An 18,601-nucleotide genomic window follows, 5' to 3' on the forward strand; every position below is an offset into this window, starting at 1 on the left:
TTAGGCAGAATTAAATATAGACAATATAATTTCAATTTTTTACAATAAATGTAAGCGGACGAAGCCGACATTTGTCAAGTTTTTTAATGCTGAGCATAGATGGCGCAATTTGCATAATAAATTAATGTGTTATAATAATATTCATAATTATTTACTGTTATTTATAACTAACGAATGGACCGAATGGATTCCCAGGCCGAAGGCTTATCGTTAACGTGTATGACAGTTAAAAAGATGGGATAGGATAATATAAGAAGGCAAGCAGGTCCACTTAGGCTGGTAGCCAGGGACAGATCGGAGTGGAAGAACCAAAATATATATATTTTATTTATTTATTAAACAGTTATTGACAATCCACTGCGTTTATTTTAAAGATAATATTTTAAAAAATTAAATGAAGAAATATAACGGATTACACTATACATATAATGAATGACAACTAAAACATTATATACTAACCAAGACTAATAAAAAATAATAATAATAATTAAGTGCCGCTACAACCTCTTTAAGCTCTGGGCCTCAGATTTCTGAATCTGTTTCATGATCATTTTTCAATCTAATAGGCAAGTAGGTGATCAGCCTCCAGTGCCTGACACACGCCGTCGACTTTTTGGGTTTAAGACATGTAGGTTTCCTCACGATGTTATCCTTCACCGTTCGATCGAATGTTAAATGCGCGTATAGAACGAAAAGCTATTGGTGCACAGCCGGGGATCGAACCTATGACCTCAGGGATGAGATCGCACGGTGACGCCACTAGGCCAACATTGCTCTTCCAACCAAGACCATTTACTAATGGAATTACTGGTCGAGGTGTGAGTGGGAACGTGTAATGTGTTTGGGTGTGTGAGTGTGTCAGTGTGCATTTTAATTAATGTTTTATGATAAGTAATAAAGTGTCATCACAGTGTTTGTAATATTGAATTTTGCCAACTATTAACTTCATGCTCCTGTTTCACCATGCCTCCTGCTGATAGAGGACAAATCTTTGTTTTTAATTTATTTTATTATGATTAATTAATTATTGATTGCTTAAGATGTCACGTGGAACATGGTGTAATCGTTGCAGCTCCCTACAAACATTGTGTAAAACAAAAAACTTGGCGATTCAAAAGTGTGGCGGAGAGTTTATTGCCAAGTCTTCTCTTCTCTTCTACGATCTTGATTTGAGAACTAGCAGTAAATGTAAAATTAGAAGCATTTAATATGTAGTTCTTTTTTGACGTTCATAAGTGTACATTGTACCTATATGAATAAATGATTTTGATTTGATTTATAGAATCATTAAAATCCATGAATTGAATGGACAAGATATGTAAAACTGCAATTGATTAATATGATATATGGTCCTGAAAGCGGTTAATAGTTGTCATATATTTAGGGCATATGAACTAAGAGTATTTAGATCACCTAGAATAGAATGATAAGCTCTCTCGGGTCAGTGGATCAACGTTCGAAAATTAAAATTTACCTATTCATGATTAGATAGCGCATCTTGATTGTACGAATCAGCAGGCTAGACTATTGACTCACAAAATTCATTATCAGTAGATATGCATTACAATGTGTAAGATTTGGGAACACTTATAAGTAAAAAAGAGGACATTACTTCACGCATTGCCAAGGCCCGAGCGACCTACGCACAACTTCGGCCTGTATGGCAGTCACGGATAACATAGTCAAATCAAGGTTAAAATATTGGGACCCAACGTCAAATATTTGCTTCTCTATGGGTGTGAAACGTGGAAGGCCACCAAGGACATCTCGCACCGACTCCAAGTCTTCGTCAACCGCTGTCTTCGCCGTATTCTGGGCATCTACTGCCCCAAAAAGATCTCCAACGAGCAACTTTGTGAGCGCTGCCGAGAAATTTAAATCTCAAATGACGAATTGTAAATTAAATTGCCACGTGCTTTTATTATCGAAGAAATAAATTAAATTAATAATTTGTTTTAATTTTCGACACTTAATATTTTAATGACAATTAAATTTCTAACATATCTGCCTTTTTCCTTCCCTCTAAGTCTCGGAAATCTCGAGTTTTAGATTTGTATAAAATATATGAACAAGAAATAAAAATTAGTTTGCCTAAGAAGTTTCACTTCTGACATGTGTACTACTTTGTACGCACGCACTTTTTTTTAAATTACGACAACAAGGCACTATTGAGCCACAGTTTTTATAAGGAACGTTAGCGTTCAATCCCCGATTTCGAGAAAAGACATGCCTTATTAGACCCAAAACATATGTGTCAGGTACTAGGATTTACTTGACTAAAATTCAACTAAAACTCAATTAAACAAACACAGAAATATCTATTTAGCTTAAACATATCGATTTTTAAATAAATAGTAAGCTTAATCTTTGATATTTCATTATCTGTTCACAGCTTAGATCAATTGCGTACGTAAATTTTTAAAACCCTAAGATTATTTACGATTTATTCTAATAACATGATCCTGACAAATAGTAGATAACGAAGTATCTCAGAAGAAAAAAAAACAAATAAAATCTTTCACTCATAATGTTCGCTGTCTAAGGATGGTCTATAAATAAATGTAAAGGAACTTTTGTGATATCATTTTTATAAATTATGATTTGTTTGACCCTAAGTTGGTTAGCGATGCTTGTAAATCAGATACTACTTATTGCTGTCATATTGGTACTACTGTTTAATGGAAATGTTATTGTAATTTATTATAATTTAATTCTTATTTTAAATGCAGGATAATACTTATTTTGTTCGATCGTAGTATCATGGAGATCACAGTATTCTACGTTATTACGCATGGACAAGAGAAACAAACGGATCCTTATGACGAAGATAGAATACAATATCCTGACTTAGGGCCAGTTTTTTGATCCGTAGTAAAAAATGGTTTTACCATTTGTTACATTAACTATAGTTAAATGAATAACCATTGGTAAAATCGTAAATGCGTTTTTCAATCCCTTTTTTAACTATAGTTAATCTTAACAATTTGTCAATTTGTTGCCAGTGCAATGAGCAATGACATCCCAAAAAATGTGGTTCTTTTTTGTGGGGAACATTTATTTTGTATGACAACACTAGACATATTGAGTGAATGAAATCCATTTTTGCCATCTTCATTCGTTATTTGCGCTTTGAAGAGTTTGAAGTGTCAAATTAATCTAAATAACACGATATAAATAAAGTTGTTTTTCTGTGTTTTGATACGGTTTACACTTTTTACGATACTTAAATATATAAATAACGATGTCCGCAAACAGCCAACGGTCAAATAAGTAAGTACAAACATATTTTCGTGTTATTTATTCCGGTTTATCTTGTTTCGTAATAGAAAGTAATACATTTATGTTTTGTTAAAGGGACCATACTGCTAACTTCGCCAAAAAAGAAACTGCCAAACTGGTGATGCTTCTCAAGGATTACACAGTCGTAACCTGCAAACAACTGATCACTGCAGCAATCTACAAAAAGATGCAGCTTGGAAATCTCTGTGACGTTTTCAACTCAGATGGGTCTAGACACCGAAGTGTTAAATTTAATATACATTTAATGAAGGTGTAGGCACATTTTTATATTTATTCTTGTATAGCTGTGTCCTACAACAAAAGGAAAAAATCTTTTAACCCTTTGAAAACAAGGAAGCGGATTATGATCCACACGAATAAAAAAAATTGAGTTTTTGAAACAAAGACAAATAAGAGAGGATGATTTGTTCAATTATGCTAAGGAAGAGCGTCAAAAACATTTGCTGCACCAATGAGAGGCCCACCAAAAATCCATACTGCATAAAGAGGAGGTGCACCAAAATGTGATGCAGCAGATGGAAGAAAGGCACAATAAATATATGTAGCAGCAAAAAGAGTTGCATCAAATTGAGGTGAAATGCAAGAAGAAACAATTAGAAAATATTTAATTGCTACTTTAGGTTTTCATGTAAATTTTGTAATGTTTTTTTAATAAAAATGGTTTGTATTTAAGTTATAATTAAACAGTTTATTAATCAAGTCAAATGTTTTATTTATAAATTCTTGTAATAAAGTAGGTAGATACTAACTCACAAATGTAATAAAAGCCCTAAAGAATATCATAGGTCCCTAACTAATGTGTAGCTGTAGTTTTTAGTATAAGCACATACTTGTATGTACTTATAATAATTATAAGTTAATATTATTAGTAATATATAAATAATATTAACTCTAATTCATTATGTATTCTATTGCCTATAATATTAACTTATAATAATTATAAGTTAATATTATAGGCAATAAAACACAACATGAATTAGTAATATACTTAATTATATACTGCTGCGGTTCTGTAGCTAGCAATGAAGCAAAATAGGTTTGTATGAGCTGCTGTCTATATATACTCTTGTTCTTGTATTTTATTTAATTATAATAATTATAAGTTAATATTATAGGCAATAAAACACATAATGAATTAGAAATATACTTAATTATATACTGCTGCGGTTCTTTAGTTAGTAATGAAGCAAAATAGGTTGGTATGAGCTGCTGTCTATATATACTCTTGTTCATTGGCAGTTTAACATCATTCCCAATTTCAGTAACAATCCAGAGCACTGTTCCCTTCGATAGGGGGTAACAGTGACAAAAATCTACATCATCCCAGGTTTCTAATGGCGGATGACATTGCCTAAATATTTTTGGTCACTCATTAACACATTCTCATATAATATTATCGTCTTCTTCATCGTCTCATTAATTAAAGTATCTCAATATGTTTAAATTCATAATTAGATAGTAATAAACGTATTTATCATAGTTTGATTTCTGTGACAAACAGCTGTTACTATATAAATTACCAGCGGCCATCTTTTTAACCCTCCGATACTGAGTAGTTAACTTTTTTGACAAATGGTTAGATATTTTACCATTGGATGCTCTTACCACGGATCAAAAAACGCATTTTGCTGATATTTAACTAATAGTAACGATTTTTTACCAATAGTTGAGTTAACTACGGATCAAAAAACCGTTTAATTTTAAGTCATAGTCTTATATCCTAAAGATATACATATATAGAATTTTACAAATATTATTTCGCTTAAGCAATCCAGGACCTCCACGTCACACGCTAAGTGCGTTAACCATAACTAGTTGTAGTACAAAGGAGGGTAAAACTCTTTTTTTAAGTCTATAATATTTTTATAAATTACACTAGCTATTAAAAAGTCCTACTGTAATTACTTGCCGGTTTTTTGATCCGTAGTTAACTCAACTATTGGTTAAATATCCTAAGTATTAGTTAAATATCAGCAATATGCATTTTTTGACCCGTGGTTAGAGTAACTAATGGTCAAATATCAAACCATTAGTAAAAAAAGTTAACTACTCAGTATCGGAGGGTTAACAAGATGGCCGCTGGTTATTTATATCACAACCATTTTTAACTACGGATCAAAAAACTGGCTCTAAGTGTATAGCAAAATTATTATGTTTTATAGACAAATATTTAATCTGGAACAAAATGACGCAATCTCAAGGAATATGCAGTATTTTGATCAAAACAATTTCAAAACCCACAAAGGTTCTAAAGCGCTCCCTTCCAGTAACAAATTTAAAAGAAATAATGGACAAAAACCTCGAAGACTAAATCCAAATGGATTTTACGGAAACCCTTATCAAAACAATAATATTCAGAACTACAACACAGGACACTTTTATGGTAAGTTTAATTTGATTACAAATATAATAACAAATAACCGTCTTAGCATTTAAAATAGTTATGACCCCTCTAATTAAGAATGTATAGATTAATCATAATTAAAATATTTAACAAAAGTATTTCTTTAAGAAAACGATACTTAATAGCGAAATTATCTTTTATAGACTTATATTTAAGCAAAGTTGACTATCGAAGTCATTACTATAATAATTTTAAAGGCGCTTTTAATTTTCTAACAGCACTACAACCATTAAATTATGTGTTATGTTTGTAAATATAATTTAAATACTATAATTAAATAATTTAATATGAAAATTGATAGTTTAAATACCATAATTATCGGTATGGTCAAATAAATAAATGCTAATTATAATATACAACACCTTTATATATATTCAATAATCAGTGTATTGAAAGTATTTATTAAATTTCAGAACGACCATCATTTGCCACAGAAGCCCTATCACGAGTGACCGAAGCCCTAACATCGATAGCCCTGTACGACGACTTCCAATGTGTGCCGCGGTTGTTATGTGAAGCGGCTGGAGGCGGCTTAGGCAGTTCCAATGTTTTGCAAACTGTGACTGGATTACAGCCACTTATGACGTTAGTTATCACGGTATAGTCATGGCAGCTTACTGACATGCATGGAATAATTTAATTAAATTAAACTCCTAAATGACTGGACTGATTTTATAATTTTTTGCGTTCAAGTATGTACATTGAAAATATAATTTAGATTTACAATGAGTTTTTTTTAAGTTTTTTATTTTTTATATTATTACGCCTTTTCCCCCAAAGGGGTAGGCAGAGACCACGGAGCTCCACTTGCCCTGACTTGCACTTGCACTTCCCCGCGCATACTCGTTGGTTATGGGTACTTTTAACTTATATTATATTATTATGATGTTAAATAGAATAACTATTTTTAAAACAAACGCTTACAAATTAATATAATACAGCTAAATAAGTCGTAATGACTGTATACTTCTAGGTCCAGTTCTATAAAATAACCAAGGTCTGATATTTTGTATGATTTTCAGATTACTCTCAGCCTACAGTGGTATTAGTTCAAACCCTCTGTTCGTTTTCGGTAGAGCGGTCCTCTTAGGAATGTCCTCAAAGGAAAATCCTGCGTCCTGCCGGTATGGGTATCCTCTTTGCCCCACGGATCCTGAACAACTGGTCCATTATCTGAACAACCATAATGGGGGTTTTTTTCGATTCTTCAATGCACCCCAAAAGGGACAAAACATTCAACAATTCTACAATCATTTGCAAGGGAATGCTCAAAATGGTAATTATGGGCCATATCAACCAAATCATCCAGAAACTGGATTTAATCCACATCAGCAGAATATTGGTCCCCAAAATCAAGGCTATGGTTTTCAAAGACCATACGAACAGTACCAACAAAACTATGGATTAGCGTTCCCTTACGGAGAGAATTTCAGAATACAGAAACGTATTCAGAATAATCCAAACGCTAATAATGCTTATAATACTGATATCTACTCCAAATGGATATTTCCAGACAATATTGATGATATTGATAACGAAAATGTAGAAAATGATAATAGAAGAGGAAAGGAATTAAAGTTTCCTGAAAATTCAAATTATGTTTCGACGGAAAATCATGAAACAAGCTTCACGTTCCCAAATACTAACAGAGGTGTTGAGTATATTAATTATAATAATGATGAATTGTATAGAAAGTATATTGATTATAAAGTTAACTATGAGAATAATGATAAATATAATGATTTTGTAACTGTGTACGTTGTCAGGGGTAATGGAGATCCGAACAAACCAGAAATTGTTAAATTGAGACCAGGACAATCTTTATAGCTTTAACCATCCAGTTTATATAGAACAAAATTTTACTACAGTTATTACAAAATATAAGAGCCAGTGGGAAATATATAATACATAGTCACTGAAGTTTGCTAATAGCTAGCAAATCATGAATGTAAATTAGGTAATAATTTAATAATATATTAGAGTATATTTACATCGGTTTTGTATTATAAAATTTAACTGATTATATTTTATTGCTGTTACTGCATCTTAGAGTCGTTCATTAACAGTTAATGCTTATTTAATTCCGAATCTAAGGAAGATACTTCACAAGCTAGAGTACCTTAATCATTAGTTAACTAATAAATGATTTGGCGTTCTGAGCTGAAAGTACCAAATAATTTTACAAATGTATATAAATCTGATTATATTGGTTTGTTTAAAACTCTATAAAAATAAACTTTCTTTATTATACTTTTATATTTTATTTGACGTAGTTTATTTGATTAACGTCGTTACTTAAGTGTAAATTATATTATATTTAAATAAAAAAGCCTTTAATTTCCTACTACCATAAACCACAGCGCAATTCTTGGCGTTGCATAGATATCTGGGGTTTCTCTGCATCTTATGCTTCTTTACCATGGAGAGAAGTTGTTCGGTTTAATGAGCAGCTGAGTTTCATCATCGGACGTCAAGGCAGAATACGAAATACCACTCGAATCACCTCGATGTCTGTGAAAAACTGTGTCTGACAAATGAGCGATTTAAAGCAGTTTTGTTATAGAATAAAAAATCAAATCTAAACATTACAATTCTAGTAGGAACCTACTTCACAGGCACAGCCCTTCTTCAAGGAATGTTTTCCCCTTACACAAGCGACCTGGTGCCAGTATCGGTCAGCAGTTTTAGAATGTTTGTCCTCCCATCGCATTTGGGATCGTCGTTTTCGCTTTACCTTCAGGTCCTTTCCATGACGTGACCCATTTAGTACATCGAGAAGTCTAGGCACGTGTCCCGCCCACTTCCATTTTAATTTTCATTTAACGCCTAAATTATATTATAGACAAATAAAAACGTTTTTATTTAAGAAATGTACATTTTTTGAGTATGAATTTATATAGAACAGGGAGAAAACCTAAAGTTAATTTATACTTTGCATGGAGACTCTTAATGCCAGAGGGCTCGAGGGAGCGTTGCCGGCCTTTTAAGAATTGCTACGCTCTTTTCTTGAAGTGTCCTAAGTCGATCAGTTTCGGAAATACTTTAGTGGGCAGCTGGTTCCACATAGTGGTTATGCGCGGTAGAGCCTGCCTTAATATTGTAACACTGCTTCTTGTATTACTATTACTCAAGCGTAGGCGTAGAAGACATCGTAGTATGTAGGTGCGTCCAATACTACAATCAAGAGAGGAAGGGATTGGTACTCAGCGGGGAGCGGGGAGGAAGTGGCACGCGGCCGGCAGCAACAGCTTGTAGCGGTCTGTGTATGGTGGGTCTGGCAGCATTCGACCGCACGGCGAAACTCGACTGCAGCGCGACTGCTCCGACCGCTCAGGAACTGCTGGAGCGGTCCGTGTATTGCGCTCTAGAGCAGTCCGTCTCAGCTGCAACATGCGGTCCGTCTATGGCCAGCGTTACAAATGACACAGCTAGTCCATGGTTATTTCCAAGAATGAACTACGTCTAAGTACACCTGCAGTCCTTATTCGTGTCAATTGCCAAGATAAACATTTTCTTAGATCGGCGGATAAAAGGCATGCAAATCAGAAAGCCTTGTTAAGGCAACATAGACGCATCTTCGTAAACATGTTGCGTAACCATACGTGAGAGGAATATGGTTAATACTTACGAAGCATACTTGTGTGATTTAAAGTTTATACTAATAACAGTTTTTTGCGAGTTATCATAGAAGTAAGTAAAAGTGGAAGGGAGTTAGCTATTATGTGTGAAAGTTTAATTATTTTGAGAAAATTTATAAAAATGCTCTGGCAAAAATTAAAAAAAATCGAAATACAAGTCGAAAAGGTTTCATCAGTTTTTTCAGTCGAAACGTTTGATTCAATGATTCAGAGGGTTCTAGCCACTATAAAGCCAGTTCTGCCCCTACAATACAAAGTCAGCGGAGATTTCGGCGGAATCAAGGGGGAGGCTTCCTGGGTTTTTGGGTTTTGGGGAACAGGTTTTCCTTTTATCACAATTCTTTATGTAATTTTTTGATGCTATTGGGATCAAATTTTAAAGGATACCACCCAGTTACATCATGTGAGATACCAACCACATTCCCCCCGTTGTTCTACCATATACGGTGATAACAAATTAGTGTCATCGTTAACACTACATGCGTAAATAAAGGTCCTATTAATAATAAGATTTGTAAAGAAATGTAGCAATTTGATAGTTGAATGAAAGCTTTGAAATAAGAAAAATCTTTTACCCATACCTTGTTACTAAAGGACTGCTTACAGCGCTAAACGCAGCGTGTTGATATCTGACTCAAGCCAGCATACCACAGTGTGGACACCTGCAGTAACAATATTGGTGTCGAAATTGGTTATTTAATTTATGTCATGCCCATATTGTCCATGCTATTAAGGGCGTCGCCAACACGGGGTAGGTAGGAGTAGCTGAGAGAATAGAAAAATCTTTTTTAAATAGTTTGTCTGTATTAGTAAGTGATTTTGACTATACATAAAACATGTAAACACTAATAAAAAAAATTAAATTAAATTATATATTTTTTTTATGGAATTTACTATTAAGTTTGTCATGGAAGAGCTGGAAACCCTAACACTGGTATTTTTTTACCTAAAAGGGTTCTCAAATCTTACACATTATAATGAATTGTTTTCAAATGAATAACAAGACATTTTTACTATGTTTACATGTTGAAGTTTTAAACAATTCATATTTTATTTATAATTACCATTCGTTACCTATTTTTACTGACTGGTCCTCGCCCAAATGCGATATAATTCATTTATTTTTGCAGCATATAATTAAATAAGAGTCATTGATGAGTCTCCTGACTCCTTAGGAAATAGGAAGTAAAATGAAAAAATCACATATGAAACATGAACATACACACATTTGGACAAGTTCAATAATCCCGTCATCATTGCATTCCCTTATATTCGTGTTCCTTTACAAACTTTATGCAAATGTAGAGAAGAAAAAAATAAATTGTCTGACAAATTTCTGGTATTTTTCCGTAAATTTTTCCGTAAAAAAAGAATTTATTATACTGCTTTTAGCAGCAAGACAACTCATCCTTTGACTACTTTTATTTTAAATTCTCCTGTTTTGTGTTATTGTGGTCTAAATAAACTGTTATTATTATTACAAAATATAAAACGCTCTCACTTTCACACCCTTAAACATTACATATTCCCACACACATCTCAACCAATAAGTTATTAGTAGGTAAATTGCTTTGGCTTGTACATAATGTTTTTTGTATACATGGTGTATATAATACGTTCAGCTATATTTTTTAATTTAAAAATTGTAATTATTATTTAAAAAATCTGTAGATTATTAATAAACTAATTTATTAACGTACTGTGGATTAAGCGCTTGTGAAAGTAAAGCAGAAGCTAGAAGGACATCACACGCTGTAGCCGCTGCTTTATTCCGAGTTAAGCTGAAATCGCCGTACGCGCCGCTAGTGTGCTAGCGACTCTCCGCATGAGAGGATGTATTGTCAACTTCGCGTCGCGTCGCGCCAGTGAAAATTCGTAAATGTGAATCCGAATGAAAACAAGCTCTGATTTAAGTATGTCACGTTTTGTTTGTATATTACATAATTTTCACGCTATAATTAACGGAAGTTGAAGATTCTTAAATAACCGTCGCGAATTTGTTGTTTTTTCACGCGTGTGAATAAATTATACGGTTTTATTATGAACCTTGACTAAATACTCTTTGGACTCAACAAAAAATTCTAACTTCGGGTTGTTTACCTGAAACTTAAATTTTCATTGTTCTCATTACATTCGTAATTAATAATATACTAGCGGTACTTATACTAAAGCCTACTTAGCCTTTTATCTACGTAGAATAGATAAACTTTACCGTAAAAAAGCGTGTTTAATTTATTATAATTTAACAACTATTTTGCGTTTAAAATGTTAATACTTTAGTTTTCATGGTCGCAGACATTTGGTTTCGCGTTGTCTTGATTTGTTCCGTTTTAAACATAGTCGTCTTTGGTAACACTGGAATAAAATATCGATTCCCACCTTTTTGGCGTACGTGAGAAAGTTAATCAATAATTTTAGGTATTACAATAAATATTATCTATAAGATAATCGTATAATCGTTGTTGTTCGCGTGGTAGTACGAGTTTGGGTGAGTATGTTTATGAATATTGAATAATTGTTTAAATAGTTATTAAAATATATTTTCATTACAAAACTTATTAGAAATCGAAATTCTAAGAGGCAAATTTTATCACTTGAGGTTGGGTTTTTAGGCTAAAATTTTGTAATGAGTATAGACAACTGATTTGTTTAAAAATTATATTTTTAACGCTTGCTTTAACCAGTACGCCAAGGAGCTGGTTATTATGTAACATATAAATAGTATATATAAATAAAGTAGTCTATGTTTGGAATTGTATATTGTTATGGTTAGAAAAAAGTGAAAATGTACTAAATTGTACATAAAAATGTAATATAAAACAAAATAATTAAGGTATTACAATTTAATAAATCTTATTCATGATAAGCTTCACGAGGAAAGTGCTAGTAATCCATACATGAGTTTGACATTGACAGTTTCTTATGACATTTGAAGATATCTAACGTTAACTAAAATATATAGAAAAAGCTTAGCTTTTTCCTGGTGATTATATTCAGAACTATGTAATTTCATACAAACATTTTATGCAGTGACCATTAACGACTTTTTTATATATTATATTATATCGGTCTTACTAATAAAAAATCACTATACATGCGTTATGACAAGGTGATAGTAATTCAGTGAATAGAGCTTGTACAGGGCATAAACTCCTCTTTGACCAATAATCGATGTGTATTGGTTGAATAACAAAACGACCCTTATTTATTGTTACCCTGGCAACCCGCCGTGTTTGATTGACGTTTGATTTAATAATTTTGATACGACTCATAATTCTAATGTAAGTTGTATTTATTTTATCAACCAAAGCAATTATATACACATTTACTCAATATACTAATAACATTTTATTATTTGCAGCTAATAGAAACTCCAAAACCTCAGACAAAGAGGACTAGAATTTTACATAAAAAGCCGCGTACAAAAGTTAGAAGAGGTTAGTATCAATGTGATAGAGAAAGGACTATTTCATTCAAAATCCCTCAACGATCATACTTAAATAATTTTTTAGGCATCTCAAATAGTGGAAAGTGCCAAACTCCGCAACACGGTAGTGTTCCAGTGTTTCCAGGAAGAGCACGGAACAAAACAAAGGCAGATGGCTGAAACACATGAGCTCAAACAGAAGCGACTCGCCGAAGCTCACGAAAGGGCTAGACAGAAGCATCTTCTAAGGCTCAAATTGTTACAGCAGCAATTAAATAAATAATTATATACTTATAAAAAAAATAAAACCCCCGTTTTAAATGAAGTATAACTTTTTATTTATTTCAAGTCCTTAACTATCCACACCTATGTAAATAAAACAGCCTTAAAAATATGTTTCAATAAAAGCAGCTCTAGCAACTTGTCTAGCCAGATTGCTTGGGGGCGTCTAGGTTGGCCTTGGTTCTTCTGGAGCATTCTCAGTGTCATCAAACGTAACATCCAGGTCTTCTTTGATATCAATAGCAATATTGTGGAGGATTGCCAGTGCTACTATATATAATTTGGCATTTTCTAATGACACTGAGAAGCCATGAAGAAGACACCTAAATCGAAAACCCTCCACCTCTAGTACTCTTTTCGACATCACCTCGCACTCTGTCACAGATCTTCATAACATACTTCTTTGAAAAGCGGTATTTTGTTTTGAAATCGCCATGCGAAAGTAATAACGGATTGCACCGAGTTTGGTATGTTCTTTGACTTTCCTTGGAGGCGGCAAATCTTCAATCGTATGTATTAGCTGCATATCAATATTATCTAAATCTTCTATTTGATCTATAAAATCTATTTTCAACAAACACAAATATCTACTAACTTAAATCTTTCCTTGAACTAAACAGTCAAAAAATGCTGTCAAACGCGAAATCAGATGAAATTACGCAATTTTTGTCTTATACACCCGTTAAACTAGGCCTCTGCGTTGTATAAGCATTGTACAAGTCTTCATACAAACCAGACACTTGTTATAACAGCAGTATACATCAAACCTTGTCAATTCAGACATTATTAGTAACATTTTTCTTATAACAGGCTTATACGATGTGCATAAATCTTTATTAGTAAGGCCGTATATCTGTAAATTTATATATAATCTATCTTACTATCAAATATATATTTCTTTGATTTCAGATATTTATATACATTAGTGGTATCATTAATTATATTTAGGTCGTGTTTTGGTATGCGGTAATCTACGCAATTGTTTTATCTGGTTGATACAGGTGTATTTGATTTAGGATCAGATAACACTGTTCTTAGTTCTGGCTTCAAAGCTTAAATCTTGATTCTAGAGCTGTCAAACTATTTTAATAAGCTGGAGAAGGAGATGACGAGAAGGGAATTACATCTAGAATATAAGCTTATATTTTGATAATTTACTAGGTTAAAAAGCCCTATAAAAGTCAATCTTTTCAGTTGAATTATGTGGAAAATGAATAATTAGTTGAACATATTTCCAATCGAAAATGTTTTATTCACGTGAATGAAAACATATTATTCGCTTAACTAACTGAGAAACATTGATGAACTTAATCAAATCAATTATTCTTTAAATCGATTGATTAAATAATTGCGTTGAGTTAAATCGAATGGCCGGAATGTTAAAGAAATATATCTTTGAGTTTGCATTATCTAACTCACCATAATGTATAAGGCTAGAAGGACTAATTTTGTATTATAACCGGTGTCGCCGTTTCACACATGCCAAATCTTTGAAATAGGATTGTATAGAGTTTAGACATATTGTATAGAATCATGTGGCGTTCACACTTACACTCTCTGGTACTGTTCTCGGACCCTTGACATCCGATACGAGAGACCGGTGCCTACATTATCCTTAAATGAGTATTAATCATTATATTCCCGATTTTACTCTTTAAATTAAATAAGATTTTAATTAATAGGTACCAAAAAGGATTATATGTCGGTCCGTTCTTATATTCTGTCTAAACTACTCTAATACATTACCGATTTTGATAAATGCTACTGTATTTGATAGTGGCTCCTTGACTCTTTGATATTTGGTATAAAAGTAAAAAAAATATAAAAATACATGTAACATACTAAAAATCCAGTGTGAAATCGAATTCAGTTACTTTATATACGTCCGAGGCCTATTAATAAACAATTTTGCTTTAGTTTTGAATTTAAGTATTTATTTCATTATAATAAATTCAAGGATAAACAATTATAGAGATTACGAAAACTACGAAAGGAAAAATTTTATATTTTGACATTTATTTTTATGAGTACGAAAATTACCATTTTTATTTCCAATCGTAATACAAATTAAGGTTGCTCAGTTTTGATAAGTAACCTTAAGTAGTATTTAGGTTTATTTTTAAAGCGACTATTTATGAAGTATCAATCTGGATGCTGATTATTTGATGATTTAACTGCATAGGTGATTAGGCCATCGCAGATGAGACACTTGTCGGGGCTGCGATCTATGATTTGTGCTTGACCCTTTTATTTCGGTTTTTGTCTCTGTTCAATGTCTTATGGCGTCAGATGAGCGCCTTGCTGCTTTAGCTTCTCTACTGTGGGGAGTTGAGATAGTGGCACTCGCTTGAGAACGGTGAGTGCAGAATTCATAAGGCATGACGTGGACGTAGAGGTCTAGGACTAACTGATGTTACCCTTATCTTACCCTGCCAGTGGGTGAGGTAATTACTTGGATTTCGATAGGATAAGACCCCCAAAATGCAAGGAGTATTCCCCACCACGACCTTATTTATTAGAGTTTAAACTAAAGTAGATGAGTGAGAATAGATTAGTATTAAAATGTAGACTTTCTATAAATTATTAGTTTTCATTTAATTTATATCCTACTTCTAAATATAAAAGAATTTGATTAAGCAAGATTCTTGTCTTGTATTAACGCGATTATCAATATTAAGAAGTTTTTAAATTACATTTATAGATTCTCTTGAGTCGTTTAAGACGCTTAAGAACAATCACGTTCGGAGTTATTTAAACATTTTATTTTCTATAAAACTTATACAACCTTCTTTTGACTAAAATATTTTCGTTTTATTGAACATTGCCAACTAATATGTTCAATTTCTTTCTTTTATATGATTCACCTTAAATAAGCATTGGTTATATGATCACGTTACAATCAATTTTTCAAGGAAATCAGCAAATTAAGTTAAAATTAAAGGTTGGTCGTAGGATGTAATGACTAGCTTATAACACAGTCAATGCCGGCTACTTTGTACTTTAACTAAACCACCCACTGGTAACGTAATTAATTTGTTACTTTTTGTGTACATGACAGGCATTGTTGGTTTAAATGAATCAATTTATGATTAGTCTGTGGAATCTAAAATCTAATATATAATGTCTACATTACATTTTAGTAGCTCTACTCTAAATGTTAATTTGGTATTTAATTTAAAATTATATTGTTGAAACTTATATTAAATTATTTTAACAGATATTAATTCGACGTCACGAATGCTTATCAGCGATGCGGTTGAAATTTTCTTCAAAAGTATACTATTTACTATTACTATACTAGCTTCCGTCTGCAAGGATTTTTTGCGACCTCTTACAATTCTCATTATATTTCAGGTGCTATATACATGCACCATAGGTAATATGTGAAAACAGTACAATCTGTTCGTTAATTTTAGCTTATCATTTGATAATATATATGGATGAAGCTTAGTTTCCCAGCAAGGAATAAGAATTAAATAGGGAATCACACAAATTCGTGCGTCTTTTGTTTTTTGTTATTATAGATCTTCTACCAATTGGAATCGAACCTAAACCTTTAAAGTTATCTAGTGATGATGTTCGTTTGTTTATAACCTTTCATCTCATGTTCACAAGCGTCGAAAAGCTCTAAGATTTAATTTTTTTAAAGTGTTTTGAGTTCAGGTCTCGAAAAATATGCAGGCTTTGCTTATTCTAGTTTAAAGAAAAGAAAGTCATTTGAAAACAGCATTAAACTGTCAAACAAGAATAGTTTAAGGTCAATAATGATTTATGGAACATGTGGTCGTTTGAGCAGGTCATAAAGCCCTTGGAAACAAACTTGTTCTCGGTTCTGTCCTATCGCTATGATCATGGTTTAGGCTTCTATCACGACCTTGGTTGTTTATTAATGATTATTCATGCGTACCCAATTTGATAAATATTTATGTAAAAAAATTGCGTGATTTGATTTTAATTTAAAATTAATGTTCCAAATAATAGTCTGTTTAATAAAAAAATCAGTTTAAGCACCGTTTTGAATGAAGTACTCCGTCTCTATTCACCATATCATAGACACAATTTAACAGAAAGAGAAGAAAAAGTACTTGAGTTAAAATAGTGTAATTACAATTAGTTCTAAGGGGGTACGATATTGGATTATAATATAACTCTTGTTCGGAAATATTGCAGTATTTAAACACTGAAGAATTTCTTCATAATAATTGTTAGTATTTAATGAAATATGAAAGAAAATACATATTTATTGCTTCAAATTTCATGAAATATACACCGTCGATCGATACACTTTCATCGCCCGTAACTACTAGGTTCGGTCTCTATAAAATATTTACTATGCAGCGTGTGCAGAAGGCTGATTACTACTAAAGTTATTAATGTTGCAGAAAAGTCCTTATTTATTTTATATTCGGATTCCGGGAATCTTAACTATTACGTTTTCGATCGTGTATAGAAAACCTTAATTCGAATGAGATGCAATCTGTCCCTTATGAATTCATGAATAATTCATTAAATAGGTTTTGTTTCTATAGATCGGTCCAATGTGTGCCAGTGGGTCTATAATAGTGATTTGGGTTCAATTTCCATTTCCATATTCTATGTTTAAATAACCATCGATAATAACCATAAACAATCAGTAATAAAAGGAAAGAAATTAAGTATTCGCTCTTTTATTTTTTACGTCACACAAAATACTTCATGAATTCAATCGTAGGATTAAAGTGAAAGTGAACCTAGTCCCGTATTTCACATGAAATTAAATGATCTTCTTTATAGTTTCATGAGCTAATAAACAATTTTTTTAAGTGACAGTAAAAATATCAATTATAAAAATTAATATACTTACGTAGGATCGGTTAGAGATAGATTTATAAACAAAAAACATTGTGCAACAAAAGATTGTGAGGCTGTGATTAATAGTAGCCAAGATATTTATACAAATTTGTTAAAATTCCTCAGGAATCGCGGGAAATGTGTCGAAATGACGGAAGCCACTGTCGAACTGTTTCGCGACCGAATTTAAAATAGTTGACATTTGAAACTGTAACATCTTCACTATTTTGCTTTATTAAATACTGCTGCTTAATTTAAAGGCACTTTATATTATGATAGGTATTGAACTTTTCAATACATGACATATTATAATTTGTCTCCGTCAAATATTCTACGGTAGTATTTTTTCTAGCTTTATTCATCGATAGATATATATGTGTTAGGTATTTGTTTAGAAAAAATATAGCAATATATGTTTGCGTGTACGCAATGCTTATGCCTCGGTTACATATTAAAAAAAACTGTGGCGCTACAACCTTTTTAGGGTTGGGCCTTAGATTTCTGTATATGTTTCATGATCATTTATCAATCTAACAGGCAAGATGATCAGCCTCCTGTGCTTGACACACGCCGTCGACTTTTTGAGTCTAAGACAAGCGGGTTTCCACACGATGTTTTCCTTCACCGTTCGAGTGAATGTTAAATGCGCACATAGAAATAAAGTCATTGGTGCACAGTCGGGAATCGAATCTACGACCTCAGGGATGAGATTCTCACGCT

At 32.5% G+C, this 18,601-nt stretch overlaps 2 protein-coding genes across 4 annotated transcripts in view; both read left to right on the top strand.

Moving 5' to 3' along the window:
* Positions 1-5,468: 5,468 nt before the first annotated feature.
* On the top strand, positions 5,469-7,540 carry LOC125053971. Its single transcript, XM_047655612.1, has 3 exons — positions 5,469-5,683; positions 6,118-6,289; positions 6,727-7,540. Exons 1-3 carry the CDS (start codon positions 5,506-5,508, stop codon positions 7,529-7,531), a joined length of 1,155 nt encoding a protein of 384 aa, XP_047511568.1. The 5' UTR covers positions 5,469-5,505; the 3' UTR covers positions 7,532-7,540.
* A 3,570-nt stretch (positions 7,541-11,110) lies between these two features.
* LOC125053672 (inverted formin-2) overlaps positions 11,111-18,601 on the top strand; it is a 73,538-nt gene continuing 66,047 nt past the window's right edge. For 2 of the 3 annotated variants that reach the window (XM_047655164.1, XM_047655166.1), the window contains exon 1: positions 11,111-11,255. The gene's annotated coding sequence lies outside the window, so the exon portion shown is untranslated. Of the gene's footprint in view, positions 11,256-11,760; positions 11,831-18,601 lie in introns of all 3 variants that reach the window. The other variant, XM_047655165.1, reaches the window with a different exon arrangement.

Source organism: Pieris napi, chromosome 11 (assembly GCF_905475465.1).
Source record: "Pieris napi chromosome 11, ilPieNapi1.2, whole genome shotgun sequence".
Lineage (NCBI taxonomy): Eukaryota > Metazoa > Arthropoda > Insecta > Lepidoptera > Pieridae > Pieris > Pieris napi.

What these genes read in the sequence shown, in the direction of transcription:
- LOC125053971 (XM_047655612.1), top strand. Translation starts at nt 5,506, where the DNA reads ATGCAGTATTTTGATCAAAACAATTTCAAAACCCACAAAGGTTCTAAA. An exon ending in CAACACAGGACACTTTTATG is followed by an intron (nt 5,684 to 6,117) that starts GTAAGTTTAATT and finishes ATTAAATTTCAG; the next exon opens with AACGACCATCATTTGCCACA. An exon ending in GGATTACAGCCACTTATGAC is followed by an intron (nt 6,290 to 6,726) that starts GTTAGTTATCAC and finishes TATGATTTTCAG; the next exon opens with ATTACTCTCAGCCTACAGTG.